The sequence below is a fragment of the Eleutherodactylus coqui genome, chromosome 13 (assembly GCF_035609145.1).
Source record: "Eleutherodactylus coqui strain aEleCoq1 chromosome 13, aEleCoq1.hap1, whole genome shotgun sequence".
In the NCBI taxonomy this organism is placed as follows: domain Eukaryota; kingdom Metazoa; phylum Chordata; class Amphibia; order Anura; family Eleutherodactylidae; genus Eleutherodactylus; species Eleutherodactylus coqui.
In genome coordinates, this window is record NC_089849.1 from 57,629,551 (window position 1) to 57,652,147 (window position 22,597).

The 22,597-nt window shown below is 43.2% G+C and overlaps 1 protein-coding gene across 1 annotated transcript in view; it reads left to right on the plus strand.

Moving 5' to 3' along the window:
- LOC136587366 (deoxynucleoside triphosphate triphosphohydrolase SAMHD1-like) overlaps positions 1-22,597 on the plus strand; it is a 104,313-nt gene that overhangs the window by 64,450 nt on the left and 17,266 nt on the right. Inside the window, exons 10-13 of the mRNA XM_066585936.1 lie at positions 1,919-2,010; positions 4,496-4,611; positions 13,679-13,809; positions 19,141-19,209. Of these exons, the coding sequence (XP_066442033.1) occupies positions 1,919-2,010; positions 4,496-4,611; positions 13,679-13,809; positions 19,141-19,209 (408 nt within the window). The remainder of the gene's footprint in view (positions 1-1,918; positions 2,011-4,495; positions 4,612-13,678; positions 13,810-19,140; positions 19,210-22,597) is intronic.

A 22,597-nucleotide genomic window follows, 5' to 3' on the forward strand; every position in this document is an offset into this window, starting at 1 on the left:
CTTATGTGAGAATTCTTCCTGCTTTATTTATTAAACATGTGCAAATTCACAGATAATGGAGTACGTGTTTCGGTTCTATTAGAACCTTGCTCACCTCTAACTCACAAATATCTCAGAGTCCTTAAAAACCTTATCCTTAATTAAACAGACTTAATTCAATTAAAAAACAACTGTGATTTAACCCCTGGTTATTGATTAGTGCTAGGCGTTCCTAGTCAGTATCCTTTCTTTGTAAGGTGCAACCCATCTGTAGCAAGGAGTCCATCAAATAGGTAATTTCCATGGTCTAGAAATCCAAATCTTTGCTGACGACACCATCAGCGTAGCCAGTTGTTCACCTCTAGAATCCCGTTTCATCTTATTCCATGGCCATCCACTGGAAGGATGGATGAGAAGATCACCTGTGCTCGTAGTTCCTTCATCTTCTGTCTGAGGTCTTCAAAGTCTCTGCAGATAGTTGCAAGGTCCTTTTTTGCAGTGTCATTTGTCCCTACATCTATTAGTAGGAATCGCTGGTGTTCTGTAGGACTGAAGAGTCTTGACAGTCTATCAGACACATTTTTTCTTTGTGCACCTGGAAGACAGAACACCTCTCGTAAGGTTATGTCAGATATGCATACAGCGGCCTCTGTTCTTCTCAATAAGGAATCCCCTCCAACCACCACTGTCCGTTTCTTCACAACAACACTTCTTTTTTCTCCATCCAAGAGGATTCTGAGTGCTTATTAGATTGTTCTTTGTGGGCAAAGTAATTTCTTGATTAACCTCTTCGTTGTTCTCCTGCATGAGAACCTGGTACCAGTTCTCGAGTAGTATGGGTGTTGACTGACTCCTCATCCTCTTACTTCTTAGGGTCACATGCTTCCATTCCTGATTTTATCGCAAGAAGGTTAAGCCCTACCCCTAAAATAAGCCCTAGCTGCATTCCCTGAAAAAAAAAAGGAATACTTATCTAAAAGGCTCAGCCCAGGTCCTCCCACTGCTCTCTGGGTGTCTTGCAGTCCTCGTTCGCCCACAGTAGATCACTTCCTGCTTGCGGGATTTAAGAATCCTGCCTCCAGGAAATGATGGCTCTGATTGGTTCATCCAGCGCTACTCAGCCAATCAATGTAGCGCTTGATGAACCAATGCGAGAACTGTGATTGGTTCATCCAGCTCTGCATTGATTGGCTGAGCAGAGTTTGAAGAACTAATCACGTTGTGAAGGCAGATTTATGGATTGGCTGTGCCACGGCATTGATTGGCTAATTCATAAATCCCACAACATAGCATCAGAACAAAAAAATGCTAATGTGAAGGAACCCATTGGAAAGCATGGGCTTTACATAAATGCGATTTATAGCACTGTCGCATCGCGAGAAAATCACGCGATTTTTGTCATCTGTGTGAAAGCAGCCTTAGGCTGCATTGCAACTGTTAAGCACAACTTACATTGAACAGTACACAGACACCTCCTTTATGTGCTGTCCCATGTGTGGCATATATTATACTAAGATTGGGGTTTGAAATGCTGATCTTGGTAAATTTTCCCCATAGTGTGAAGACTGTAGTCAGAGGTGGAGAGGGTTGACAGAGTTTCAATGCAGGAAAGACAGAGCAGGGAAACAGAAGATGGAGTATCCCCTTTGGTACTAGTGGAGCACACAGTTTTCAGAACTGGCATGCGTAAATGAGGGTTCCGCTAAGACAATCGGAAGATATATATAAAAAAAAAAAGACAAAAATGACAAGAATGGACACAGGAAATTCGCGAATCTACATTCCTGTCAGACAGGTTTTATTTATTTATTTTTTTTAGAAAGTCTGATACCAATTAAGAGTTATGAGCCAATATTATTGCATAACTTAATATATAAGTATATCAGTTACTTATTAGAATAATCAAACTGTAATTCTCTCTGTTTCCACCATTATTTAGGAGGTCTGGAATATGTACGATTTCTTCTACACACGGTACAGTCTGCATCAACGAGTATACCAGCATAAAACTGCCAACGCCATTGAAATAATGTAAGTTCCTTTGTAAGAACTAGAAAATAACCTATGTGAACTTTGGTCTGCAGGTTGCATCATTATGTGTACGCCAAAACGAGGAACAGAACATAGACTCTGATGGTGGAAGGTATAAGTGGCAAATATTTGGACATTCTGAAAACCAAAGCTTTGTTATTTTCCTGGTGATGTAGCCATATGGGGGATTTTTTTTAATGGCACGATTGTAAGGTACATATAATGCACTGACAAAAAAAGAAGGTTTCATAAAATTATTAAAATATTTAATACATTGTGAGGCCTTAGTCAGATGGGCTTTTTTTCTCGCGATTTGCGCATGCGTCCGGCGATTTTTTTAAAACAATTGCTTTGCAATGGTATCGGACACATGAGCGCTTTTTATGCGCTCGTCCGATAAATTATAGAACAGAAATCGCAGATCGCACCGATCTGCGATTCCTGTTCTCTTCTCTATATGCGCTCAATGGGGCCGGCGGCAGCAGCGCCGACCCCATTGAGAACATATAGAAGACAAATCATTCTTCTCTGCCACAGCTGTAACAGCTGTGGCAGAGAAGAACGATGTTTGCCCATTGAATTCAATGGAGCCGGCAATACAGCTGGCTCCATTGAAAGCAATGGGCTGCCGGTGATCGCGGGATGAATTGTCAGGAAGGGCTTAAATATATAAGCCCTTCCCTGCAATTCATCCAGAAATGTGTAAAAAAAAATAAAAAAATATATATATATACACATACACTCACCTTGTCCCGGCAGACGGAGTTCAGCACGGCCGGCCTGCAGTGGGTGTGAAGGGGGTGTGAGTCAGACCTGCCCCTGATTGGCTCAGCGCTGAGCTAATCAGAGGCAGGTCTCACTCACACCCATTCATGAATTCATGAGTGGGTGTGAGTGAGACCTGCCTCTGATTGGCTCAGCGCTGAGCCAGTCAGGGGCAGGTCTGACTCACACCCCCTTCACACCCACTGCAGGCCGGCCACGCTGAACTCCGTCTGCCGGGACAAGGTGAGTATATATATATATATTTTTTTTTTTTTTACACATTTCTGGATGAATTGCAGGGAAGGGCTTATATATTTAAGCCCTTCCTAACAATTCATCCCGCGCTCGCCCGCAGCGCATTGCTTTCAATGGAGCTGGCTGTATTGCCGGCTCCATTGAATTCAATGCGCTGGACAGCTCCGGCCCGTTTCTAATGAAACGCGGCTAGGAGCAGATTTTTCGGGCGATTTTTGGGCCCCGGTCACGCGATTTGCGGATGCGCATCCGTGATGCGATCCGCAAATCGCGTGAAAAAACGCCCGTGTGACTAAGGCCTTTAGGGATATTCCAGGGACCCCAAATGATATGTTGCTGAATTCCAAATTATTATTGTATAACCGGCCGGAAGGAATCAATGAGATACAGACAGTTTTCTGTATAACAAAGAATTCTACCATTTATTATTACAGACAAGAGTTTTTATCAAGAAAAAGGAAAAAATAAAAGGAAAGGAGTTTACATGGCTTTATGCCAAAGCTTCACATAAGGTCTCGTGTGAAAATATTAACTCACGTGAACACATTCTCATGTGAAACTAACATACAAGTACATATCCACAAAAACTTGTAACATTTTCTACTGTGGAATGTTGATAACTGAAAAAACTATATTTTATAAGAGATGCTGAAAGAACAAAGGAATAGCTATACACTCAGATAAATCCTCATCTAAGGTGAAAAACAGAATTGAGCTAAAGTTCATAGTTCGTGTTGTATGAGACAAGACAACATGGAGTTTAACAGAGTTTCAGTCATAACACAAATAAAAAAATTAAGTTCAAGAACCCCCCTTTACCCATTCATTATCTAAACAGTCAGACCTATCAAACACTTACCACCAATTATGTGGATAGGTGATAAACCGTAATCCTAAAGGTTCACATACTTTTCCCACTGACAGACATGTGCTATTGGATCATTTTCTCAATAAGTAAATGATTAAGTCTAATATTTTTGACTCGTTTGATTTGGTTCTTTTTATCTACTTTTAGGACTTATGCTGTAGTTTCAGGTCAAACACTGTATAAGCAGAAATATGGAAAATTCTTAATGGCTCACAAACTTTCAAATGTCACTGATACACCAGTTCCTCGCAGTTTTTTTTTCTATTTCTTTAGGCCACTCTCGCATGTTTTTTTTTTTTAACAGTGTTTAGCAGGCGTTTTGTAAGGCTGAAAACGCTGTACTGAGCCTCCATTCATTTCATTGCGGCTTCTCTGACAAGTGTTTTAGCGAATCATTTCTAATGCACGGTAAAACGGAAGCTGCAGTTCTATTTTCATGCGTTCACCGTGTTTTTAACACACCACCCATTGTAATGATGGTGTGCATTAAAAACACTGTCAAACAAGGTCACAAACGTCGTTCTAAAACCCTGTAAAATGCCAGGTTTAAAACCACCTGTGTGAGAGTGGCCTTAAGCCTTTCTTTTCATGATCTAGGATTACAGATGCTTTCTTGAAAGCTGATCCACATATAAAGATAAAAGGATCCAATGGGAAGGACTATACAATCTCTGGCTCGGTGGTTGACATGGTTGCCTACACCAAGCTCACAGGTGAGTTTATGTGAAGATTGGTGATAGATTTCCGTTGGAAGCTTTTTGTGGTATTACAGACATGTGGCAGAGTTTGAACTGATCCTACTTATTGCCCTTTTACACACAACGAGAAATGCACAATTCTCATTTGCTCAAGTGAATGAGCTGGTGGCATCATCACCATCCCATTCACACTCGTACAGCCTGTTTAGATAGGCAGATCATTGTTGAGAATCATTCTGTTCTCGTTCAGGGTTTCCCATTCCTATGTAAACACTGAGTGAGGACTGTTTGAACACAATGAGAAGGTCCCCATCACTTGTTTGAAGTCTTCTGTCATTGCTTTCTGGATAGGGGGTTAAAAAAAAATGCTGGCTGTGAATAGTTCTTGAGCCCTATGGCTCGGCCAATCAGAGCCAGCGCTCGATCAACCAATCACAGCCATTCAATGCAATAAGCAATGGCTGTGATTGGTTCATCGAGCGCTGGCTCTAACTGGTTCTCGAGCTCTGCAACACAGCCAATCACAGCCAGCACTTCCTGGAAGCGGGGATTTTGAACCTTCAATCCAGGAAGCGATGACAGAAAACTTCAAACAAGTGCTGGGGACCTGTGAGGAGAAATATGGAGGACCTGACAACGGCTGTTAGGTGATGTTTTTTTTTTTTAATGCAGCTAAGGCATATTTTAGGGCTTTTACAGTAGGACTTCCTACTGTAAAAGTTGCATCGCACCACACAAAAAATGTGCTGCAATATATAGGAAGGCTCCATAGGAAAACATGGGCTACAAAACCTCACAAATCGAGGCAATATTTAGAAACCCGCAATTTTTTTTCTTCTCCCAATGTAGCAGCCTACAAAACATCACTAATGTGAAAGAACCCACTGGAAAGCATGGGCTTCACATACATGCAATTTGTAGCGCTGTCACATCGCGAGAAAATCTCGTGATTTTGTTGCCCGTGTGAAACCGACCTAATTTATGATTGACGGTGAGGGAAGTTGGGGGCAGTTGTAGACTGTAGTATTACATAATACTACACTAGTGCCTGGAAATAGAATTACTATATGAACAGCAGTGAATTCCGGTAATGGATGCAGAAAAACTTGTTGCTATTTCTGGTGTTGTAGTATTACATGGCAGCCATTCCAGTGAATGGCTTTCCATATAAGGTCTCAGTGAGACATCCCTTTTAAGGTTACTGCCCTGGTGCTTGCAGAGGCCTTAAAGGGAAGCAATCCCCTCTCCTGACATTTGTTTTAGTGAATACTTGCATTCCATATGAAATAATAATGCTTGAATCTTTTCTTAGAACTTTATATTGTTCCATTCCTCTGTTATTTCTCCTAGAAATGCATGAATAAATTGAAAACTGGGCGTTACTTTGGTCAATGGGCCTACAGTCTGAATCAGTATCAGACTGTAGAAGCAAAACCTCTTGGCAAGGGGAATGGTAATACCCAGTTGTCAAACAGAGGTGTCAAAATAGGACAAGTCCTTTTTACATAAGCCACCATATTCTAATGACAAATCCATTTTAATTGTAGTCTGAATTGCGCTTCATATAAGGGCCTTGTATATGGTCCAATAAATGTTCAGATTCTTACTGGATCAGGGGAATCTGAACAATTCATTCACTGTAAATGCATGCAGTGACTGAAAGATGAACGATAATTCGTTATTCACTTTTCTGCAGGCATAAAAATCAAAAGGTGATTGGCTTGAGTAAATAGGCAGCCATTCATCTATAAAAGACTAAAGACTGCCTGTTTAGGTCCTATTTAGACGGGACAACAGTCATCTAAATCAGTGGTTCTCAACATGGGCGTTATTGCCCCCTAGGGGGCATTTTAACTTTTCAAGGGGGCGGTGAAACAAAAAGGGGTGGCAGGGGGGCGTTCTGTGTTTGCTTTGTTGATTTTTTTTTTCCATCTAGTAACTACATTTTGCTAAAAATTAGCAGTGATACCTCGTTTTTCTTCGATAATCCGTCCGAAAACAATCGGTGAAATCCGAAACTGACGAAAACCGAGGCAATTATTTCTATATGAATCACTTACATGTAATGGGAGTTGTGTGCAGCCTGCGCGCCTCTATCATATAATGTGGGACTTTTATAACTCCATGACTCCGCTACAGATCAATCACACTTCATAACGCTGGATAATCTACAGTACAACCTAACCCGATGTATTCCATATTGCTGCTGATTGGCTGGAACTGCTTCAAACTTTCACTTGCGTGGGTCTCTGGGAGTTGTATTCTTAGTGACCCCAAGTGTCTTTTCAGAACACTGATATAAATTACAACTTCCAGTGACCCACACAATTGAAAGTTCCAGCCAGTCAGCAGCATTATGGAATATACTGTGTTAGGTTGTTCTTTTGGTTATCCAGTGTACCTGATCTGTAGAGTTATAAAAGTCATACATCATTATATGATAGAGCGACATAAGCAGTGCATTCTTGAAGCATACTTTATAAAAATGGCTGAGAAGAAGAAATGCCGTCAATATTCAAATGAATACTTGAAATACGGATTCATCCCTTCTCCTACAAGCGGACAGCTTCCTTCGTGCGTCGTTTGTGAAAAGGCATTTTCGAATGAAACTATAAAGCCTTCGAGACTGAGAGATCACTTTGCAAAAATGCATTCAGACAAAGCGGGTAAGCCTATTTCATTTTTCCAAGGTTTAATGTCAAAGTTTGAGAACTGCAGCACTATAGGCAAGCTATTTGGAAAATCTTCTCTCAATGCTGACAAAGGCCTTCTTACTTCCTATAAAGTCTCTTTATTAATAGCGCAATGTGGCAAATCACATAGTATTGGGGAAACACTTGTGTTACCTGCAGTTAAAGAGATTGTCAGTACTATGCTGGGGCCTGACACGTGTGCCATTGTGAAATTGATTCCTTTGAGTAATGACATTGTTTCAAGAAGAATTGACAAGATGGCTACTGATGTGGAAGAAACGCTTTTGGACGTGTTCAGGCCCATTTACACTGAAAGATGATCGCTCAAAATTTGCTCAAATGGCAGTTTGAGTGACAGTTTTGAGCGATCACTTTGCATAAACTCCAAGTAGCTAATTAGCTACTTAAGAGTTTATTAGCATGCAAATGAAGGCTCCTGCTGAATGCAGATGACAGCAAGTGTACTCTTGTCTGCAAACAGCTGCTTTGTTCTCGGAGCTGTCAGTGGTATCCCGCTGAGGACTCAGAACAGCATACCAGCTGAAAGAAGAATATCTTTCATGATAATGAGAACTCAGCATGCGGCGCTGATAAGGCTCATCACTGTCTTGAAGTCAGAGATGAACGAATAGTGCACGAAAAGTGCACAATTGGCAGGCGATTAGACACAGCGATTATCGCTCAAGACATGGCTTTTGAGCAAATTTTGAGCGATAATCGTTGTGTCTAAATGGGCCCCTAAAGAACACAGAATTTGTAATGCAAATTGACGAGTCAACGGTTAGAGACCATGAATTATTGCTGCTAGCTTACGTTCGTTTCATTAACCGAAATGAAGAGGTAGTGGAGGAACAAAAAAATGAATGAATAGGGGGTAAAAAAGCAATATCTGTTTCCCAGCCAGAGCTCCGTCCTCAGATGTCCGTTGGCAATCGGCAAAGCTTCATAAGAATAACTGTAGATATGGAGGAGGGCTTCAACCATTAAAAATAGTAACTTTATTAATTAAAAGGCATACATGTAACAGGTAAACGCTGAACGCTTTTCGGCCAGACAGTGGCCTTTGTCAACAGCTGAAAAATGTTGTTAACACATAACTTTTATAGCAAGATACAAATCTATGCCCCTGATTAAAAGAAACAGAGTACCTGTGTTAGTCAGCCCAGTGGAGTGAATGAGTCGCTGAGGGGGTGTGTTCAGAGTATAATACTAACACCTGTTAAGTCATGAGAGCTGGGCGTAAATTTAGGGGGTTAATAGAAAACAAAAGGTAGGGAGGAAAGCCAGGCATAGGAAAAAATAAAGATAACAATGATCATGTGTATAAGGATGTAAAAAAACATAGAAATAGTTTACCTGAGCATATATAATATATGCAATATACATACTCTAAGTAGGGAACTTCGATGTCAGATAACAAACATAATTCTATACACAAAGTATCACTGGATCAGATCTATAACATATATATAAGTTTCAATATGGTGTTTGTAATTCTCTATATTGCAAATTGTGGATATCTAGTGTCCAATTCCAGAATCCAAAAAGCCTCCCTACGGAAGATATCTCACATTTCTACCTTCTACTTTCTATTTCTACACACTCTTTCAATGCCAAAGCATGCAAATCCTTCCACCTTACCATCATGTGCTTTAATAAAGTGGTTAGCAAACCCCGATTTGCCTACATATCCCTTCTGAATATCTCTGAGATGCTCCGCCATTCTGATCTGGAATTTTCTAGACGTGCATCCTACATAAAGTAGATTGCAATGTGTACATAGAATAATGTGAATATTTGTTGACTTACAGTTAATAAAGCTTTTTACTTTAAAAAAGTATGAGATGATAAGCTTCATTAACTGTAAGTCCACAAATATTATTTACATTATTACATTAGGTAGAAATGCGAGATATCTTCCGTAGGGAGGCTTTTTGGATTCTGGAATTAGACACTAGATATCCACAGGGGATGAACTATAGAACTGATTTATTTTGTATTGATTAGTTTTATTTGTATTATTTAGGGGAAAAAAATTCTTTGCTATTCCATTTATTCTACCCTATGCTTATTTTTTCCAGCTAATTCTGTGTTCAGTTTCTATGACCTAAAAGGCATTAATTTTTCAATTTGCAATATAGATTTACAAACACCATATTGCAACTTATATATATGTTATAGATCTGATCCAGTGATACTCTGTGTATAGAATTATGTTTGTTATCTGACATCGGAGTTCCCTACTTAGGGTATGTATATTGCATATATTATATATGCTCATGTATACTAACTCTATGTTTTTTTTCATTACATCCTTCTATACATGATTACTGCTATCTTTATTTTTTCCTATGTCTGGCTTTCCTCCCTACCTTTTGTCTTATATTAACCCCCTAAATTCACCCCCAGCTCTCATGACTTAACAGGTGTTAGTATTATACTCTGAACACACCCACTCAGCGACTCATTCACTCCACTGGGCTGACTAACACAGGTACTCTGTTTCTTTTAATCAGGGGCATAGATTTGTATCTTGCTATAAATGTTATGAGTAACTACATTTTTCAGCTGTTGACAAAGGCCACTGTCTGGCCGAAACGCGTTCAGCGTTTACCTGTTACATGTATGCCTTTTAATTAATAAAGTTACTATTTTTAATGGTTGAAGCCCTCCTCCAGATCTACAGTTTCTCTCATGTAGTGGAGGAACTGTTGTTTAGCAGAAATGTAACCGACATGAAAAGCTCCTCTATATACAAAAGAGTGGAAGAACTTTCCTTTTAACAAATGTACTTGCTTGTGGAACCTGGCGGAGCTGCATCCATGATTGGTCGATATCGCAGATTTGTAGCCCATTTAAAATCTGCTATACCTGGCATAATGGCAATCCACTGTGTGATCCATCGGCAGAACATTGTTGCTAAACATTTATGTGAGAGATTGCATGATTCTCTGTGCTATGTAATTAAGTAATCCAAGACTTCCCCAGAGCAGCATCGGTCATGGAACGCACTACCAAAGGCTACCCGAGCAATCCAGGACTCGCAGAACTTCAGGCGTGCTCTAAAAACGCACCTCTTCAGGGTGGCATACCGCATTCCCTAAACAAACCCCTCTGTACTCCGCCTGATAACATGCTCCCTGGCCTACTGACTGCAATCCCTGCTAGCCATCATAAACCGCTTCTAACGATTCTGCCGTCACACAGTCAAATGTCTGACGATTGTCTATGTGTATAGAATCCCTCACTCTCCACCTCGCCATACCGTACACATCTCCAGCCCTTTACCCTCAGTATCACCCCATTACTTGTAGTATGTAAGCTCGTTGGAGCAGGACCCTCATGCCTATTGTTTCCATCAACTGATTACTATGTAACCGTGGTTCTGTAATTTTTGTATTTTTTTGTCTTTCTGTATTCCCCCTGTCTATGTAAGCGCTGCGGAATATGTTGGCACTATACAAATAAAGATTATTATTAATGCTGTTAACAAGATAAAAGAGCACTCTTTGAATGAACGTCTTTTCCGCAAGCTTTCTCAAGACCACGACGAAGAATACGAATGTCTACTCCTACACATCGAAGTGAGGTGGCTGTCAAGAAGAAAGTGCTTACGACACTTCTACAAGCCTTGTGAAACAGTAGTCGAGTTTCTTTGGCCGATTGACCCAAGCCTTTGTGATTCAATTATAGATGAGCGAGTATACTCGCTAAAGGCAATTGCTCGAGCGAGCATTGCCTTTAGCGAGTATCTCCCCCGCTCGAGACTGAAGGTTCGGGTGCCGGTAGCGGGCACGGAGCTGCGGGGGAGAGCGGGGCAGAACGGAGGGGAGATCTCTCTCTCCCTCTCTCCCCCCCGCTCCCCCTTGCTGACAGCCGCAACTTACCGGCCGGCACCCGAACCTTCAGTCTCGCTCGAGCAATTGCCTTTAGCGAGTATACTCGCTCATCTCTAGATGCAATTGAACTACGATGTCTTGACGCTGCCTATCTCGTAGACACATTTGACAAACTCAACGAGGTCAACACAAAGCTACAAGGAGACAAAATGAATTTCATTAAGGCTAAAGGTATAATCTCTTCCTTCATTGCCAAACTTGTCCTTCATATCAATAACCTGAGTCGATGCAAGCTCTGTCAGTTTCCTAGTCTTCAAGAAATTGCACGTGAAGACTGAGACAAACTTCGAGATGCAGACTTAGACGTTTTTTGCTCACACCTCAAACAAGCCAAAGAAGACATGCAAACTAGGCTTCATGATTTATGTATCCTTGAAATACCAACTCGGGTACTCAATCCATTTTCAGCAGATGCAGGAGAATTTCATCCCAGATCACAAGAGGAGTTGATTGACTTGAAACACGATAGCGAAGCCCAAGCACTTTTCCAAAAATGTGGCTATGAATGTTTTTGGGTGAAAGTGAAGAATTCCTATCCTATCTTGTGGCAGGAAGTAAAGTTGCTCGTGTTAGCTTTTCCATCTACATACTTAGTGGAGAGGAGCTTCAGCGTGGTTCAGCAGCTCCTCACAAAAGTGAAAAACAAACTTCAGATATGTGTAGGGGGCGACTTGAGACTGCGGTTGACGAAGATAGAACCAGATATCGTGAGATTAGCGTCCGCTTATTAGGCCCAAGGCAGCCACTGATGACACAGATTGATTGTGGAAAACATTATTAGTCGAATTTTTTATTGTTTTTGCATTTTAATGGTCTTCTGACCATTAAGGAATGAGGTGTATCTTTCATTTTCTTTATATGTTTCTATTGAATGGTAATTAAAGATGGTATAATTATTAGAGATGAGCGAGCCCAAAAATGCTCGGGTGCTCGTTATTTGAGTCGGGCTTTTTGTAATATTCGAGAGCTCTATTTGAGTAACGAACCCCATGGAAGTCAATGGGAGACCCGAGCATTTTTGCAATTCACCCGCCAGTTGTCAAGCTTTTTTCTCTCTCTATCTCTCTCAGCAGGAAGTAGTAATGCGGGGAGGGGTCAAACACGGCGTGGTACTCGCTCGAGTAACGAGCACCATAGAGTATGCTAATACTCGAACAAGCATGTTCGCTCAACTCTAATAATAATGCTTGCTTCTCCAAAAAAATTATCTTCTCCAATGAAACCTACTTATCATTGTATCAACAATTAACCTGTTTTTAAATATTTAGCTGACTAAAATACTTTTTTGGTAATTTTTAGACATGTTTTCACAATTAATGCTACTTTTTGGAAAAGTTTGATATTCAGTATTTTAATTTGTACTTTTAACTTAGTAAACAAGGTGAACTTTGACTGGGTTTAAACTAGTAAGGTTTGGGGGGTGCTGGCCACCATCCAAATACCTAAAGGGGGCGCTGGGCTGAAAAAGGTTGAGTACCACTGATCTAAATGACTGCACAAGCGCTGACTTCAACGCTAGGTTCTTAGCGCTTGTGCAGAGCGTTAAGACAAGCGGATCACCACTGGCTTCTCCCGCAGTGCTTCACATTCTATGTGGTGAGCATTTACACTCAGCAAGAAGCCAGCGATGATTTTCATGCTGGTTGAAAGTGAGTGACCAACGAACTGTAAATGAATAGTGTACGATAGCTGGGCATTTAGACACGACAATTATCACACAAATGCGTTTGTTTGAATGCATTTTGCACAATAATCGTCCAGTGTAAATGTCCCTTTACTGTAAATGAAGGTGGGCAGGTCAGCACAATCCTTGGCCCACTTCGCCTCCAGTCACTGAGCGATGAGCACTCTCGTGTAGAAGCGCAGAAGTAACTATTGCTAGGACGACTGTTAGGTACATGGGCGAAAAACAATGGTTCCATGTAAAAGGGCCCTAGGCCCACTGCTACAATCCATTATTGGAGAATACCCAAGTGATCAGATTATGTTGACACCATGTTCAGAACATGTAGGTAGCTCCATTAATGTGATGTGAGCAGAGATTTAAAGCGTACCTGAGTTTTCAACAAGTTTTCTAAAATACACCAGGTTCTCCATACCCACTAATTTACTGCTGTTTGCACCCTGTTTCATGTTTGTAAGTTCTGATTTTCAGGTACTCTTCCACATTTTTCTATTGCCCTGCTCCTCCAGAGGAGCTGGAAGGGAGACACTCTAGTGGCAGCCACTTCAAATGGGATTTACACTGGTGAAACAACAGCATTTTTAATGCAAGAATATTACAGAAATGATGAGACTAAGACAAGCTAGTAGATGAGCAGACGTGGTCTGAAAATTAGTGCCCCTTTGACTGCCCGAGGAAGAGAAATTAAGATTGTGGATCAATACAGTGGATCCATGTCTAATGTTAATAATGTGGATCTACAGGGGCAGGTCCAGCCAAATGTAATATTTTCTGTCACAATCTTCAACCCTCTCTCTCCATACTAGATAATATCTTTCTTCAGATTCTACACAAGGGGCGTGAAGGTGCAGAAATACTGGAACAGATAGAACGCAGAGAACTGTATACACTCATAGGACAGACACAGCCAATTAAAGAGCAAGCGTTGATTGAAATGGTAAGTTGGATGAATATTTTTCTTTTTCTGAGCTTATATACCAGTGTTTAACCTTAAAAGTAAATGGAGAAGCCTTAAGGCCTCTTTCACACGGGCTACACAATCTCCATACAAAATCATCGCTATAAAACACATGTATGTGAATCCAATGGTTTCCAATGGGTTCTTTCAGGCTACAAAACATCTCTCATGTGAAAGAACCATTTGGTAACCATAGGCTTCACATTGTAGCGATGATTTTGTATCCCGTGTGAAAGAGGCCTAAAATTGAGATGGCAAATCTGACTTGGCTCAGAATTTTTAATTGCTACAATTAGAGATGAGTGAGCATACTCACTAGGGACAATTACTCGAGCGAGTATTGTCCTTAGCGAGTATCTCCCCGCTCTAAAGAAAAGATTCGGCTGCCGGCGCGGGTGACAGGTGAGTTGTGGGGGTGAGCAGATGGGAAGCGGGGGGAGAGAGCGAGAGAGAGATCTCCCCTCCGTTCCTCCCCGCTCTCCCCGCCCGCCGCCGGCAGCCGAATCTTTTCTTCCGAGCGGGCAGGTACTCGCTAAGATGGGGGGGTGGGGAGAAAGAGAGGGAAAGAGATCTCTCTCACTCTCCCCCGCCGCCCCCCGAATCTTTTTGAGCGAGTAGGCAGTTACTCAAAAAAAGCGATGCTCACTCGAGTAATTGCCTTAACCGAGCATGCTCGCTCATCTCTAGATGTGAGGTTTACCATTAAAAACAATGGGAAACACTTGCCGGAGTATCGCTACTTCCCTGAAGTGATGCATCCAGAGAAAATCGCACATTACCGAGCGTGATATCGGGCCTAATTTCATGTCCAATTAGCTTTAAGGACACAGGAATGAGTGTTTTTTGTTTGTTTTTTCAATCTGCACTTTTTAAAAACCAGTTTATCTTTCCGTCGACATAGTTATATGAGGGCTTATTTGTTGCAAAAAACAGTAATTCTATTTTTTTTTTTTTAGTTTTTACAGTATTCTCCGTGCAGTGTAAATAAAAGGTTGACTTTATTTTATAGGTTATTGTGATTTTAGAGGCGCAAAATTGATATGGTTTGTTTTTTTAACTATATACTTATTTTAGATTTTTTTTAAACTACTTTTGTCAAATAAAACAGATCGGTGCTGCTCCATATCTCAAAGTGCAAAATGGTAATGGCCCTTTTACACATGACGATTAGGGATGAGCGAACGTGTCCGTTACGGACACATCCGCACCCGGACACCGGCTTTGCCGAACACTGCAGTGTTCGCGCGTAAGTGTCCGGGTGCCGCCGGGGGGCGGGGAGATGCGCGGCGGCGCGGGCGGCAGTAGCGGGGAACAGGGGGGAGCCCTCTCTCTCTCCCTCTCCCCCCCACTCCCCGCCGCACCCCCCCGCGCTGCCACGGCGGCCCCCGAACTTTTTCGCCAAAAACACTGAAGTGTTCGCAAAGTTCGGTGTTCGGGCGAAAAAGGGGCGGAGCCGAACGTGTTCGCTCATCTCTAATGACGATTATCATTTAGAATCATTTACATTGCTGTAGTCCCGTCTTTGATTTTAATGCTAATCATCCCATGTAAATGCATGCAGCGACTGAACGAGAATTGCAACGAGCCGTTCAGTGTAAACGGCAGTCGTTCATTTCTGAATGACTATCTGCTTACTGTGAATGGAGGTGAATGTGGGAAGAACGCTCCCCGGCCCGCTGCACCTCCATGCCGGCAGCGCTGTTAGCGATGCAATGCCAGCGATACAGTACAGGAGCGAGTATCACTGGAGGAACTGTCAGGCATACTTATCAGAAACCTCACCCAAGAGAACAAAGTTATCAGTCACTTACCTTGGAGCAAACAATGTTTATTAGTTCTATTGATAAAGCAGCAGTACAATGGAGAAGTTCCAGGATCTTCAAAACCAGCTAATCATTCTAATTAAGAAGACCAGAAAACGCCCCTAGGGAAATACTGCAGAAAGTGAACACTGCATGCACGTTTGTATTAGGCTGCATTCAGACGAACGTATATCGGCTCGGTTTTCACGCCGAGCTGATATACGTCGTCCTCATCTGCGGGGGGGGGGGGGGGGGATGGAAGAGCCAGGAGCTGGAACTGAGCTCCCGCCCCCTCTCTGCCTCTCTGCACTATTTGCAATGAAAGGAGGCGGAACAGGGGTGGGGCTAAGTGCCGGGAATTAGCCCCGCCACCGTCCCGCCTGTCTTTCCAAATCCATAAAACCTGCTTGATAAAGACCAGCAATGGTTGAAACGTCGCTGCCTGTACCTTCTATTTTTATGGATTTGGAATAAAAGGAATACTATTTTTACATCATCTCTTTGCCTGCTGCGGATCTCCTTCATTTTTCAAGTTGGTAATATATAAAGGTTGGTCCACCTTTGCTGATCGGCTGTGCAGAGAATTCTTCCCCATGTTTGGGTATTGAGAACAGTGCTGCGGGATTCCTCTTTACATGTTGTAACCGTCCCGCCTCTCCCCATTACAAATAGTGCAGGGGGGTGGAGAGGAGGCAGAGAGGGGGCGGGAGCTCAGTTTCTGCCCCTGGCTCTTCCATCCTCCCCCCCCTGCAGATGAGGACGACGTATATCGGCTCGGCGTGAAAACCGAGCCGATATACGTTCGTGTGAATGCAGCCTTACACTCACAAAAGGTTAAAAACTGCAGATTGTCTGACACAAGTTTCGCCATGTTTGAGCTTCTCCCGGCGCTAGAACAAGCATGTAATGAGTGGCAAAGTAGCAATCATATATCGTTCGCTTGACATGTATTTACACTGATTAATAAGTGGTCAATTGATGAGGGTCTATCAAATAAATAGACCTGATCACCCCACTACATCCACATCCATGCTTGATAATTGTATAAATGGCCATTTACACGGGACCAGGGGCGTAACTATAGAGGGTTCAGGGGAAGCGGTTGCCTCTCCTCTCCATATAGAGAGCCCAGTACTATGAATAAAGCATTATAGTTGGGGGCCCTATTACAGGTTTTGCATTGGGGCCCAGAAGCTTCAAGTTATGCCTCTGTGCAGCATGGTTTAGGTATGGGTACGGGTACAGATACAGATAGAGGGGAGGCCCCAGCTCACCATTTGCATCATGGCCCCTGAGCCTTTACTTACGCCCCTGCACGGGACAATTATCGTGCAAAATTTGTTCGAACTAACAGAAATGCATGATAATTGTTACGTCTAAATGCAAAGCCACTGTTTTCTATTGGTTTACTTTTTATTGGTCGCTCGCTTTCAACCAGCATAAAAATCATGGCTTGTTTACTCACCTCTCGCTGCGCGTAAACGTTCCTGGCTTCACATAGAATGTGAAGCGCTGAGCGAGAAGTCCGTGATACTCAGCGCTAATCTGCCTGTCCAAACACTCTGAATGAGCGCTAACAGCTAGCGGTGACATCACCCGCTCATGCAGTCGTATAGCCAACTTTCGCCTCGTGTAAATGAAGCATTAAAGGCCCTTTGTGAGCAGGGTTTGCTCCAAGATATGTGGCTGATAAGAGCTTTATTTACTTCGCTGGGGTTTCTGATAATTCTGTTACCACTTTGGTCTTTGAGTGGATCTGTTTTAGTTGACTTTTGGACTAGAGCCTCTCCACCTCCTGTCAGTTCCTCCTGCACTGCTGAAAGTGGCTGTTTTATTTGACCAAATTTTAGGACTCTTGAATTCTTCTGTTTTCCTACGTTTGCAGAATTCATTTTTTACTAAATAATTTATCACATCGCAGAATTTTAAGACCTAAAATATTTTCTGTTGACAAAGCTAAACGAGGGTTTGTTTTTTGTGGGAGGATTCATAGTTTTATTTTGTAGCATTTTAGGGTACACAGGACTTTTTGATTACTCTTTATCAGGAGGCTGGATGAAAAGAACTCAGATATTTTGGCTCTGGAAAGGTTTTTAATCTTTCTTACTCACCGTGTGAGTTAAAATACACTTTTCTTATGTGATTTTAAAGTGGGGGTCATTATAGATGCTGTATTATCATTAAAGTGGTATTCCGGGACCTTACTATTAATGAACTAACCTCAGGAGTAGTCATTAGAAGTTGATCCTCAGTGGCAGTACCCCACCAGCTGATCTAATGGCCTGCTGTTAGTGTAGAAAGCCAGGTGTCCACAACGGGGGTCAGAGCTGGAAGTGTAATGGAAGGCACCACTCTCACTGACTTCAATGAGGGCAAAGCCTTCCATAACACTTCTGACTCTGACCTTGGTGTAGATGCAGATATCCAGCTAGGCTGCACTGAGTTTAGGTCACTAATAGTAACTTCCTGGAAAACCCCTTTAACCCTCGTGTGGTACCAGATTCAAAGTGCGATAAATAAGACCCCATTTACACTGAAAGATGAATGCTCAAACATCGTGCAAACGACAGTTTGAGTGACCGTTTTGAGCGATTATCTTTGCATAGTCTATAGTAGCTAATTAGCTACTAAAGAGCTATGCAGGTGGAGTGGGACATTACTGCAATCACTACGAAAACAATACAGCTGTTTTGCTTAAGCAAACAGCTACATTGTTCTGCTCGCTTACAGCTTGTGTCCCGCTGTGAACTACCAGTGAGACACGAACTGAAAGAATCTTATCAGTGCTGCTGACTGTGATAACAGCCTGCACCACTGATGAGAGTTGAGCACTCAATTCTAGCAAACTAGAATTGAGCGAGGAATGAATCATGCATGAAAACTGCACGAGGTCCGTGCATTTAGATGCAATGGTTATCGCTCAAAAGATGGCTTTTAGCTAATTTTGAGCGATAATCATTGTCTAAATGGGCCTTAAGCCTGGGGTCAAATAGACCCCATGGTACCACATGAGGGTTAAATATAACAAAACACTTAACAAACATTTTCCATAGTAAAACAATTGTTTTGGTTTTTTATTGTTTTTCTTTACATTTAAATGTTAAAAAATATATTTTTTTTCTAATGATCTTGTAGACAATATGATAATTTGATTGCTTCAATATAACAATGAAGTACTTCTATATTGTAATGTATTATGCCTGTCTCTCATACATGGTAGACCTGAGGGTATTTGTTAAGCGTTCAACTGCCATGACGTCTCACTGACACCTTGCAATTGTGTTGAGGGGTTTAGAGAGGAAGCTCACTCCCTCTCTAAAACCCCTTAGGGGCTGTGATCAGTATTGACCACGACACCTGAGGGGCCAATCCTAGCAGTTACAGATACCAGCCAATGTGGATGGAATGGGCACAACGTATTTTTACAGTGCTGTGCAGAAACTGCATCCTGCCATAAATGTATAGTGAGGTGCAGGAAGATGTGTTAATAATCTATGGTATATTACAGGATTATTGGAAACCTGAAGAATTGGCCAATCACAGTCTAATTTGCAAGCCAGAAGATTTTAGAGTGGATGTAAGCCCTCACTTTTTACAGTCTGATAAATGGAACAGTTGACATGACTTTGCTCTTTACCTCTAGGTTTGTGTATACACTGATTGTCAAAAACAATCCCTCCCCTAGAAAGAGTTGTCAGAATGGAATAAAACTTTCTCTTTGTGATTGTAACGTTGATATAAATAATTACAATATCAGAGCAAAAGGATAATTTGTGGAAAACTGACCCCTTGAAGGGAGGCTCTAGTACCCTGTTGTACCGCCTTTAGCTTGGATACAAGATGTGATACAGGCGGGCATGGAGGCTCTAGTACCCAGTTGTACCGCCTCTAGCTTGGATACAAGATGTGATACTGGCGGGCATGGAGGCTCTAGTACCCAGTTGTACCGCCTCTAGCTTGGATACAAGATGTGATACTGGCGGGCATGGAGGCTCTAGTACCCTGTTGTACCATCTCTAGCTTGGATACAAGATGTGATACTGGCAGGCATGCAGGTATACAGATTCCGTATGGTATCCTCTGGTATATCGGTCCATATTTTCTGTAACAGACTCTAGATCATGCAATCTCGTAGGCTGTCAAAGCTGGCATCCCAGATGGTTCTATAAATGTTCTATTGGTGATAAATCTGGTGATCGGAGAAGCCACAGAAGTGTGACAATGTTGTGAAGGCTTCCTATGACCCCCTTGCCGTGTGCGGCTGAACATTATCCTGCTCAAAAATGCCTCTTGGAAGCCGCCATGAGAGGACCACAGGTGGCTGCAGGATGTCCTGAACATATCGCCGAGCTGTCATTGTCCTTTGTACCACTACTATGGGTGACCGACTGTCATATGCGATGCCCCCCAGACCATCACACCAGCAGTGGGGGCAGTGTGCTGCTCCATAGCAAAGGCAGGATTGGGGCGCTCACCCCTAGGTCTCCTGACACGAACATGGCTACTCTCAGCGCCTAGACTAAACCTGGATTCATTGCTGAAGACAACCTGGTTCCACTCCATAGCAGTCCAGTTTCATCAATGACACCATTGCAAATGCAGGCAATGGTTGGTGGATGACAAAGGCAGTACACATAATGGGCAAAGTGAGGCCAAATGTCCTATAGTGAAACACCTGGAAATGTTTCAGGCACACACAGGGGCCTGTAACGATGGCGCTACCTGTCTCTGGATGGGGACAACAAAACAACTGGAGCTGCTTGTGCTTGTCGAATGATTAGATAATCCTCTCTACTGGTGGCCTGTTGAGGGTATTTTGAGCCTTGTGCCCTCATGCATCCAGTGGTCCTAACACATCCGAAGAGTCAGGTAAGAATGGCACAGGTGGTGACAAGTCATTGATACGACCATCTAGCTTCTCGCATTCCAATAATGTGCCCTCTCTAACTCTGTTAAGTGGGCGGAATGTCTTTGAGTGCGTCGTAGAGGGATATGTTTCCCTCATCCATTGCTCCACTCCATCTGCATTTGATTGTTCCGCCTTCCTTCCACTAAATCTGCTGTGATACCTTTGAATTTGTCATAATCTGTGTGCAATGGTATGTCCCATTGCTTCATATATATTGAATTGACTCTTTGTACTAGATGTATTTTCCTCATCACCTCCCCCAAATAGCTTTCTCGCTGTCTCATCTTAGTGTTGCTGGACACAGTTTGTTTTTGTAAGAGGGCAATAAAGCGCCTCCCCCCCCCATATCTTGTTCATTAGCCATCTAAAGGTGGGTCAGCTGGTTGACTAGTGAAATGTAACAAGCCACTCCCAGCTGAAGTCCTGTAGTCAGAACTTTAAAGCCAGTTCTACCCTCCATGCCTCACCAGAGGCTACCTCACCTGATGTCTCCAGCACCAAGTGTCCAGCAACAAGTGTTTGATGCTGTTGAATGATGCAGTTATACAGCGCAGTTCGACAGAGCAGGAGACAGGTATCATGCACAACTGTCCACAGCCTGGAGGAAAATACTCTCCTCTTTGCACTAATCTCCTTCACTATCCTCTTTTCAAGCCTTAACACTTTCTTCCAATGCCCGGCCCCAACACACTCCATCCACATCAGCCCTTCCCTCCTCTCCTCACCTATGTATGGCTCCCATGCACTGTTCAACTTCCTAAGATGCCTTCAACCCCCCAATAATGCAAAGAAACACCACAGCCACCCACACAAATCACCTAGCCATGCACTCACCCTTGTTACCCTGCTACTCCTAGCTGCAGGGGACATATCCCCCAACCCAGGCCCACCCCGTACTGTTCTCTACCCAACTGCCCCCCCTGCCCCATTCAAATGTGCCCTATGGAACTCCCAATCTGCGTGTAACAAACTCCCAACTATCCATGACCTTTTCACCAGTAAACGCTTGAACTTGCTCGCCCTCACGGAAACCTGGATACAGCAGTCCGATTCCACCTCCCCCGCTGCATTGTCCTATGATGGCCTGCAGTTCTCCCACACCCCCAGATCGGATGACCGACGCGGCGGCGGAGAAGGCATCATCCTCTCCCCAAACTGTACCTTCCAGGTCATTCCCTCAGCTCCCTCGCTTACCTTCCACTTCTTCGAAGTCTAAACACCCTGCGACTCTTCCGCCCACTGCCTCTGCGTGTCGCAGTTATTTACCGCCCCCCAGGTCCCACCCGCCTGTTCCTAGACCACTTTGCTGCCTGGCTTCCCCACTTCCTATCCTGTGAAATCCCAACCCTCATCCTTGGTGATTTCAACATCCCTACTAACGACTCTAGTTCCTCATCTGCCTCCCAGCTTTTAACACTTACCTCCTCCCTTGGCTTATCGCTAATCTCTGACTCCCCCACTCATAGAGATGGTAACACTCTCGATTTAGTTTTCCTCCGTCTCTGCTCTGCTTCTCACTTTACTAACTCCCCACTTCCACTCTCAGATCACAACCTTCTCTCTTTCTCCATCAGGCACCCTAGCATCTCTCCTGACCCTCCTATCTATCGCACCTCTAGGAATCTCCAGTCTGTCCGTACTAAACAGTTTGCCGAAACTATTCAGTCCTCCCTATCGCCTATCTCTCGCCTCCCCTGCCCTAACCTGGCAGCCGAATACTACACCACCCTCAGCCGTGCCCTGGATCAAGTGGCACCACTCGTGACGCGAGCCGTCAAACGCAGACCACGGCAACCCTGGCTCACGTCCCAAACGCGCTTCATCCGGCGGTGCTCCAGGTACGCCGAGCGGCTGTGGAGAAAGTCAAAGCTGCCGGCAGACTTCCTCCACTTCAAATTCATGCTTAAAACTTATAACCTAGCCCTTCACCATGCCAAACAAGTTTATTTCACCTCCCTTGTCTCCTCACTATCCCACAACCCCAAACAACTCTTTGAGACCTTTCACTCCCTCCTCAGCCCCAAAGAACAGGCCCCTGCGACAGACCTGACTGCTG